The following is an 8,434-nucleotide window of genomic DNA, read 5'->3' on the forward strand; positions in this document are numbered from 1 at the left end:
CACAATTGGCTGCTTTTGCCCAGTGCTGGTTTGGGGGGTTTGAGTGGGGTTTGCTGCCTGTCCTGCTGCTGCAGCAGGCCCAGCAGTGCTGCTGTGGGTGCTCCTGCTCCCCTTGAGGAGCACACGATGTGCAGCCACCCTGCAGCACAGGAGGGATGTCTGGGGCACCACTGTGTGTTCCCATCAAAGCACCAGCCCCAAACTAGCACCGATGTGGCCTCCCCAATGAAGCCAGCACACCAATTAGTATGAATCCTAGGATGTCTTAAATAGTATAGTATGGGTGGAAGGGGATCTTGTCACAGTCTGAGGGGATGCCTAGTGGGTTATTTGAGCCTGTTTCATGGAGGAAGGTGAGATGGACGAGTGTGGGGCCTACGATGACGAATGAGAGGAGGAAATGAAGGGCAAAGAATCGAGTTAATGTGGGGTTATCGACAGAGAACCCACCTCAGGCTCATTTGACTGGTGTTTGTCCAATGTAGGGGATAGCTGAGAATAGGTTTGTGATTACAGTAGCCCCTCAGAATGACATTTGACCTCTTGGTAGAGAAAAGGCAGGTCTGGCTCTGGCTTACTTTCTCAAGATTTAATCTGGCAGCTTTGCAAACCAAGCGAGAGAGCACAGGTAAGCGTGTCTGTGGTGTGGTTGCCATCTCCTGCCTACAGTATGCTATACAAGTCCTTGGCCACCTTCTCCAGGCGCTCCTTGTACTCCAGGTGGGCGTAGAGGTTGGGGGGAACGCCCTTGAAGGCGTGGATGACGCCCCACCAGCTGGCGGCGATGGCAGCCGTGGAGTCGCTGTCCCCGCCGTGGAAGAAGGCGCGGTGAGCCAGCTCCGTCCAGGAGTCCCCCGCGCCCAGCAGGGCGTCGTAGGCGATCATGGGCGCGTCGTGCCCGCTGCTGCCGCCCCAGCCGCTGTAGCTGAGCGAGGTGTAGAACGAGTCTCTCTCTTCCACGCCGTACTTGGCCGGGAATTTGGGTGATGAGACGCCATCCGAGATGCCTCTCTCCTCCAGGTATTTTTTCCACTTCTCTTCAAAGTAGTACCTGCCAAACGGGAGGGGATGGAGCGGCTGTAAGTTGTCCCAGGGCAGCGGCATGCAGCTGAGCATCACGCAGGCGCCGGCGGAAAACGCACCGCGTCACCAGCCCGGAGCAAGGGCTCGGCAAAATGGCAGGTGGCCCCCATTTGTCAAAACTAGGGGCATGATTTACGGTAAGAGGCACAAGGACAAGTTTCAGTGAGTTAGATTTCCCCTCCCTCCAGTCACATGGGAGAAGGCAGCCCAGCACCTGCAGGATTCAAAGGCTCAGAGTGAGAACTGAGTCATCCTCCCAAATTCAGAGCAGCTCTACCTCTGTGTGTGCCCCTGCACACAGAGGTGCAGTGAATATGCAGATTTGGTTATAACTTTCAAAGTGAGCTCAGCCCTAAGCTTGATGCTGTTCCCCAGCCCTGCTTGCCATCTTTCATAAGGTCACAGTTGCATGAGATGACAAGTCTACCTACTTCATACTGGATCCAAAAAATGGTCACTAGCACCTGACCCAAACACAATCTGCCTTTTTTTTTCCCCCCCAAGGTAAGGTACTCTGAATTGATTTGATACTGTGCCAGGTGTGGGCCCCCCTAGGAGTCTGCCGTAATGTGATTACTGAAACCTAAGTATGAGCAGAGCTCGCCCTGTGGTACAAGGGCTTTAAGAAATGGCAGTGCAGGGAACGCAGCTCACCATTGCTCCATGTTCTCCTTCGCGTAGAAGCCGGATTCCTGCACGTAGGCTTTTGCCCGTGGCAGCACCTCCAGGAGCCCCTTCCCCCAGGCCACGGGGGGCACGCCGTTCACCGCGTAAGCCGTGAAGAGGGCTGAGGCCAGGGCCCCCAGGTAGCCGGTGGGGTGGTGGTGGGTCATGCGGCCGCTCTCGATGCTGACTCGGATCAGCGTGTCCAGCTGGGCGGGCCGGTAGAAGCGCAGCCCGATGCACATGGCGCGCATGGCGGCCCCGCAGCCCCCCGCCCGCGGGCTGAACGGGATCCGCCAGCCGTTGGGCTGCCCCGGAGCCAGCTTCCTGGTGCTTTCCACAGACATGGCACCTGGAGACAGCCACAGAGGGAAGGGAGAAACACAAACATCAGCAGGAGGCAGCTTGGGAACGGGGAAGACAGGCAGGGCACTGGGGAAGAAAGCATCGGTCTGTGTAAGGGATTTGAGCTTCCTTTTAAAACCGTAAGTTGTCTGCTTACGTGCATATCCTGCCTTAAACTGCTGGAGCAACCTACGTCCTCCCCAGCAGACCTGATAATTTTTGTTTATGAAAGCAATTAAAAGGTCTAGGGGGTAGGAAACACCTCATTGCTCATTTCCTGACATGGTTTATATTTACATTTTGTGTTATCCAAAAAAGCCATATATACTAATAGATATATACGCACATACCTAGATATCTCTCTTTCTCTGTAAACAGAAAGGTTTGTAGGATCTCTGACACAAGGCCAGTCTAGGTAACTGTTTTTTCACAGGACTTGGAAAGGCAGAGACCCCACAAGCTCCTCATTTGCCTCACTAATAGAAAATGTACTGGTAGAAAATGTTTTCCATCTCTCCCTTGCTGCAGTTTAAGTTTGACAGGAAGCCTTGAGTGTAGCACCTGTCTCACCTCAACACAGTCTGCATGACTGGCTCTACTGTACTCCTCTTTCAAAAGCTTAGGAGCAGCTGTATTAGGTGGGACCAAAGGTTTATCCAGCTCACTAGTTCATCTCCAAACACTGCCACTAAAGGAGAACTACAGAAAGACTATAAGAAATGTGGCAAGCCCACCTCCATCTCCTTCAGATTTCTATTTACTTTTTAAAGAAATTACTCTGTTTCTTCTAGTGCTGCTTCTTCAGACTAACACTTGTTAGTCCAACACATTCATAGGACAAAGAAAACACACCCAAATTTCAAAGCCCAGCCAGTTTCCCCAGCCAAGACAGTGAAATGTTTTGAGAGCCAAGCCCAAATGCTTGTGTGTAAAGAAGAAATAGGTTTGGAACACTGAATTATCTTGATTCTCTTCTACCTTGCTTTTTTTCCTCCTAGTCTTCTCTTCTGGCCCAACTGTAAATACTTCTTTTCCAGCAGGAAGGTAAATCAAGGCAGGTTTTGAGCAGCTTCATTTAAGTTTTAATATGCTGGACAGTGGCAAAGGTGAGCTCAACAGAGTAACCCCAGTGTGCTGAGTCCTCTCTCAGACACACAGGATAGCAGCAGCAGCTGGCTGTTATCACACCCCCAAAACTAGACTTTGTTCCCTCACTGGGATGGGTAGCTGATCAACTGGCAGGTGCTCTGTTACTTTGGAAGTCAAACTAAATAGAATAGAGTAGCAAGGAAGAAGCCTGGTCAAGCAAATTCACCTCACTTTGGTGCAACTCAGTCACCATGATCTGTGACCTTGCTCATCACAGCCAGGTACTGCACTGAGTCCCCTGCAGGGCTCTTGGCTTCTGCACTTCCATGTACATGTTTGGCAGTAGGGTTTAGTCTATGGCAGCCTGTTTTACCTGCATTTACAGCCCCTCTGTAACTGAAATATCTCCAAATCCAAGCACAGCTTTAAGACTGGCTTCTGGACATGTGCTAAAAATAACTAAGGGTGGTCACTGTCAGGAATAATGTCATGTGCTGGGCCAAGTGTCTTTAGCTATACTGGGACCAGTCACAACCAGCCTCTAACTGTAGTGTCTGTGAGTTTGCTTTTAGGATGTCTCAGTGTGGGAACATGTCCAGGCCTCTAAATTTCATGTACTTTACTAATTCAGTGCTGGCTGCTGTGTATCAAAATTGTTAAGAGGGATAGCAGCATAATTTCCAACTTCATGATGACTAACAGAAAATTGAGGCATTTTTCTAAAAATCTCACCTTACCAAGCATTGAACCCAGTGACCTGTAACAGGACATTAAAATGAACCTGTCAAACAAAGCCACATTTTTAAAAAGCTGTGCCAACTACTCTATTTGTCAATTCTGGTAAAAGAGAACTTCTTCCAGGAAAGCAAGGGGGAAGGGACAGAGCACAGGGACTAAGGAAGTTTAAAATCAAAATCTGCATAACAAAAGCAAAGATTACTCTTGCTGAAACTTTGAGAAAATCATTTCTTCAAGATCTGTCTGGGCAGGCTGAGACCACACACCTCAGTGCTTGATAAAAAGTGAGATTGTTCTTGCACTAATTGTAGCTAAAATAAAAGGGAAGATGATGAGGCTTTAAATGGAAAGAAAGACTGGTTATTTTGCAATACAATTTGCTTGCAGCTTTATGCCTGTGCATATTATTTTAGGAAATGACTACTGATAACTTGCAAGTGGAAAAAATTGTGTAAACCAGTGTATGACAACGTGTATACCAAACCAGTGTAAGAGAGCTAAGACTTACAATTTATGAAGTATTACAAGTAGTATCCCTCACACTTTTAAACAGTTAAAATATTAAAACATTGGAAGGCCAATTTAGGAAGACTTCAGAAGGAATCACATCAGGTCTCTTTTTTTAAAAAACAGGTTTTAAAAAAACTGCTGTGGGGAGTTTTTGAATTAGCAAATTGTTTTGGAAATCCTTTACATCCAGGTTAGAAATCCTTTGCACTAACAAGAGGAAATTAAAAGTAACCTAAGCATGGTACTGGTCTAAGGAAAAAAGAAATACAAGGAAAAAGTAGTGTGTGAATTAGGGCAACCTGAAGAAGTTTCAAGAACAGCTGGACTCAATTTTTGGGATAGGACCAAGACTCTTCAGGTAACAGTTGTTTGGGATTGATCAGTACACATAAAAAAAGGTGAGTTAAACAAACCACACAGTGGTAAATGATTCCAAAGGGAGAGGACTAGGACCAGTTTTGAAGCAGGAGGTTTCCTGAAGAAGTGCTTTAGTTGTACCATGAAAAAAAGAAGTATGTCTGTGCTTGTGTTGCTTAATTCACTGGCTTTGTCATCTGCAAGGAACAATGAATGTGGGGCTGTGGCACATCACAAATAGCAGCAGTGGGTGTAGGGATTACCTTGTCGTTGAATCACTACCCCAGAGTTCTCTCCTGGGGCTGTGTCCCTGAGGGACCCTGCTGTGGCTGTCCTGTGACTCAGAACGTTGTGGGAATCCCTTTGTTACCGCAGCTTTGGGTTTTCAGGTCTGGACTGCCTCATGTGAGCCAACAGTGTGACTTTCCCCCACTGTTCTAAGGAAATCTGTGTTGGGCAAAAGTTCCAACAGCAACTTTCCATTCCCAGCCTTCAGGGCTGCAATTCCCTGGTGAGTACTTAGGCCAGAAGAGCACCGCCCTGGGTTATGTTCTCAGTTAAAATCCATTTATTCTCAACTGCCAAAAGAAGTTATTGGCATGCAGCTTTTATCATTAGGACTTATCAATATGCCATGGAGAATCCAGACAGCTTTTCAGGGTATGGATTAGGTATTCCCTTCAGTGGGAATTAAACTGCCAAGGGTCAGGATTTAACTCTCAGAGCTGAATGCCTTTCATACCTGCAGCAGAAGCAATTCTGATTGCAAAATTTTTAATTGTCTTTGGACCCACTAAACAATGTGTACTTCTTTTTTTACCTAGATAATCTGACCTGACCTTGTCATTCCTCTTAATGTCCATAGCAAGTTTGCTTTCAAATCATCACTTCCAGGAAAAGGAATTCTTTTGGGCATATTGCAGCTCAGTTTAGTCACAGAAGGAATGCAGTAGGTGTGATATTATTTACTAATATTTAAATTTTAGGTTCTTCTCCTTTTCATCTTAGATCCTTCCAGGTGCTGTCTCACTGGCAGCTGTGGTTAATCCATCTTGCTGGGGGAACTAAACCATGCTGCTTCACCAAAACTGCCATGAATCTCTTGGAAGTTTCATCTGCCACCTTCAGCTGTCCTGACAAGCATCATTACCTCTTCCTAAATATTTTATTAATTAGGCCACTCGAGCAACTGGGAATATGGGTGTTAAAAGAAGACTGATAATTTAGTTCTTTCCACAAGGACAGGAGCCCACTGTGGAAAGGTAAGCAGAATAAATTCCTGTTCAGGTTTCCAACCTGGTTTATTTTGGAAATGCACAGCTCCCATACACTATGCTCAGTGGCAAGATTTGGCCTTTCCCATGTTTAATGTCAAGACAGAACACTCTTGACTTACTCTGGCCACTCCAAATAAGCACATCTCAGCATACATACAATTTCAATGTATAAAATTTGCACAGGACTGCTGAATTTGAGTGTTTCCTGGATACTTCATGCCTCCTGTGCTGGTCAAGTTAGAGGCCCAGCCTAAGCAGCTCCAATGTAAATGTAATCCAAGCATCCAGAAGAGCCTGGGCCACCAGCACAGAGACAGATAGAATCCTCAGGGAAGAGCTGGGTCAGGAGGGCAGGAACTACAGGGATATGTTGTACATGTCTTGGCTACTGTAGCCTGTCAAGGTGCCCTTCCTGAATACTGCCAGGCCCACTGCTTGTGACACAAACTCAGCACCAATGTGTCTATGCAGAGAAGAGAGGATGGAAGTACAGGGTTCAGAAAAGAACACTGGCCTCACTGTCCTGGTGCACAAATCAGGCATGCAGAGCTAGCCACAAGCAGTCTTTGGGTTTAGTAAGTGTAATTATTCCAAGCAAGGATCTTTATGCCCTTAAATATATTTTACATGTCATTTGTTGTGTTTATGATGAGAAGTTCTGTATTAGTTCTGTAGGGTGCATCTCAGGGTGTGCATTACAGTAGCTGAATGTGAATTTTTTAGCCACTGAATGTAGGAATTCCAAGTTCAAAAGCTATCACCCTTCTCGAGGTCAAGCTCAAACACACCCATGTTTTGTAAATGTGAACAAAACATCTTTTTCATCTAGTTCAGAGAAGCCCAAACCACTTCAGCTTGCCTTATTCTGTTCTCTTTAGCTCATCCTGAAACAGGTACTGAGTGTGGAACACTTTTCCTTTACGTGAAATACAGTAAACAGCCCAAAGCAGAGCCGGGGCCAGCCCCAGCTCCGAGCTGCAGGAGAGACATGAGCAACAACAGCACAGCTCTACCCTGACAGCAGGATGGAGGGGTTACCTGGAGCTCTGCCCTCCATGTCATTCATGCACTCCTTGTAGTTCCTTGCAAGCAGAGTGTAGAGATGTGGTAACGTTGGGTTTTTCCCAGCTGCCACCAGAGCTTCAGCCGTGGCCAAGTGCATCACGGTGTCATCGCTGACGATCCAGCCCTGGAGGCTGATGTTGGCCAGCCCCCCCATGTCTGCCAGCTCCTTGTGGATGACTGGTCCACTCTTCTGGAACTCCCATCTCCCGTTGTAATATGCCACTGTGTCACCAACTGCACTCAGCACCATGGATGCCACATAGTTTTCCACTCCTTTAGGACACATTTTTTGTCCCACAGCTACCCCAGTGTAGAAGACACTATGAGAAAGAAAAAAAAGGAGAAGGAGAATTAAATCTTTCCCAGTTCAGTATGGGCTTGTCCTGCTAAGCTCCAGCAGGCTGGATACCCTGTCTGTCACACGAGTCTCACTCAGAGGATGTATTTCTTCACAGCACAGGGACCCTGTGCACCTACCATGGGTGGGTGTGTGGCAGCTCCTGGAGATGCTGGGATGCTGACAGGATAAAGCTGCATATCCTACCCAGCTCAAAGGCCAAAAACCCAGGGCAGGGCTGCAGGATATGTGACCACAACCATGTTCTCCACCTTTCTGAGTGCCTGAGCAAGCTCACATCAGCACCCAGCGGCTCCTGTACCCTGGGGTAAGGCGAGGCTGACCCTCGGGGGTACAGAAGCGAGGGGTGAAGTTTGGCAGGGCCATGCTATGGCAGTGACACCTGTCCCTGCTCCTCGGGCAGGCTACAACAGCGGCTGCTCACACAGGCAGCGCCCCCACCCCGCAGGTACTTCAGCCATGAAATGCCAACCACGCCCTCCCCCAGAAACCCTCCGCAGCTCAGGCCTCGCTTCTCCTTTTCGCTGCTCAGAAGCAGAAGCGGCGAACGCCAGCGGCCCCGCCTCAGCCGGGCCCCGGGCCGCTCCCGACCCGCGGCTACTCACACAGCGAGCCCGCCGATCGCCGCCAGCCCGGCCAGCATTCCCGCCGCTCCCAGCACGCTCCGAGCAGCGCACGGGAACCCGCCCCGCTCCATGGGGCGCGGCTCGGCCTCCGCGGCCCTGGGCGCGGCCTGCTGAGCCCGGCCCGGGCCGCTCCGCTCGGCCCGGCCCTCCGCGGCCTCCCGAGGCGGTGTCACCGGGCACGGCTCCTCCTCGGCAGCGGGGCCGGGCCCTCCCTGCCAGCCCGCCGGGCTCTCCTCGGCCCCCCCGCCGGACTCCGTTCGGCGCCAGCGGACGGAGTGGTTGGCATTCATTTTCGGGGCTGCCCTCAGGGGAGCCAGGTTGAG

At 49.3% G+C, this 8,434-nt stretch overlaps 1 protein-coding gene across 1 annotated transcript; it reads right to left on the minus strand.

Moving 5' to 3' along the window:
• Window positions 1-640: 640 nt before the first annotated feature.
• Window positions 641-8,434, minus strand: ADPRH (ADP-ribosylarginine hydrolase). The gene is made up of 4 exons (XM_054270295.1): window positions 8,091-8,434; window positions 7,101-7,447; window positions 1,738-2,098; window positions 641-1,051 (listed from the first exon to the last, which is right to left on the minus strand). Exons 1-4 carry the CDS (start codon window positions 8,399-8,401, stop codon window positions 664-666), a joined length of 1,407 nt encoding a protein of 468 aa, XP_054126270.1. The 5' UTR covers window positions 8,402-8,434; the 3' UTR covers window positions 641-663.

This window comes from Melozone crissalis, unplaced genomic scaffold, assembly GCF_028551555.1.
Source record: "Melozone crissalis strain CALT ecotype California unplaced genomic scaffold, PUWL_Pcris_2 ptg000009l_1, whole genome shotgun sequence".
Taxonomy (NCBI): domain Eukaryota; kingdom Metazoa; phylum Chordata; class Aves; order Passeriformes; family Passerellidae; genus Melozone; species Melozone crissalis.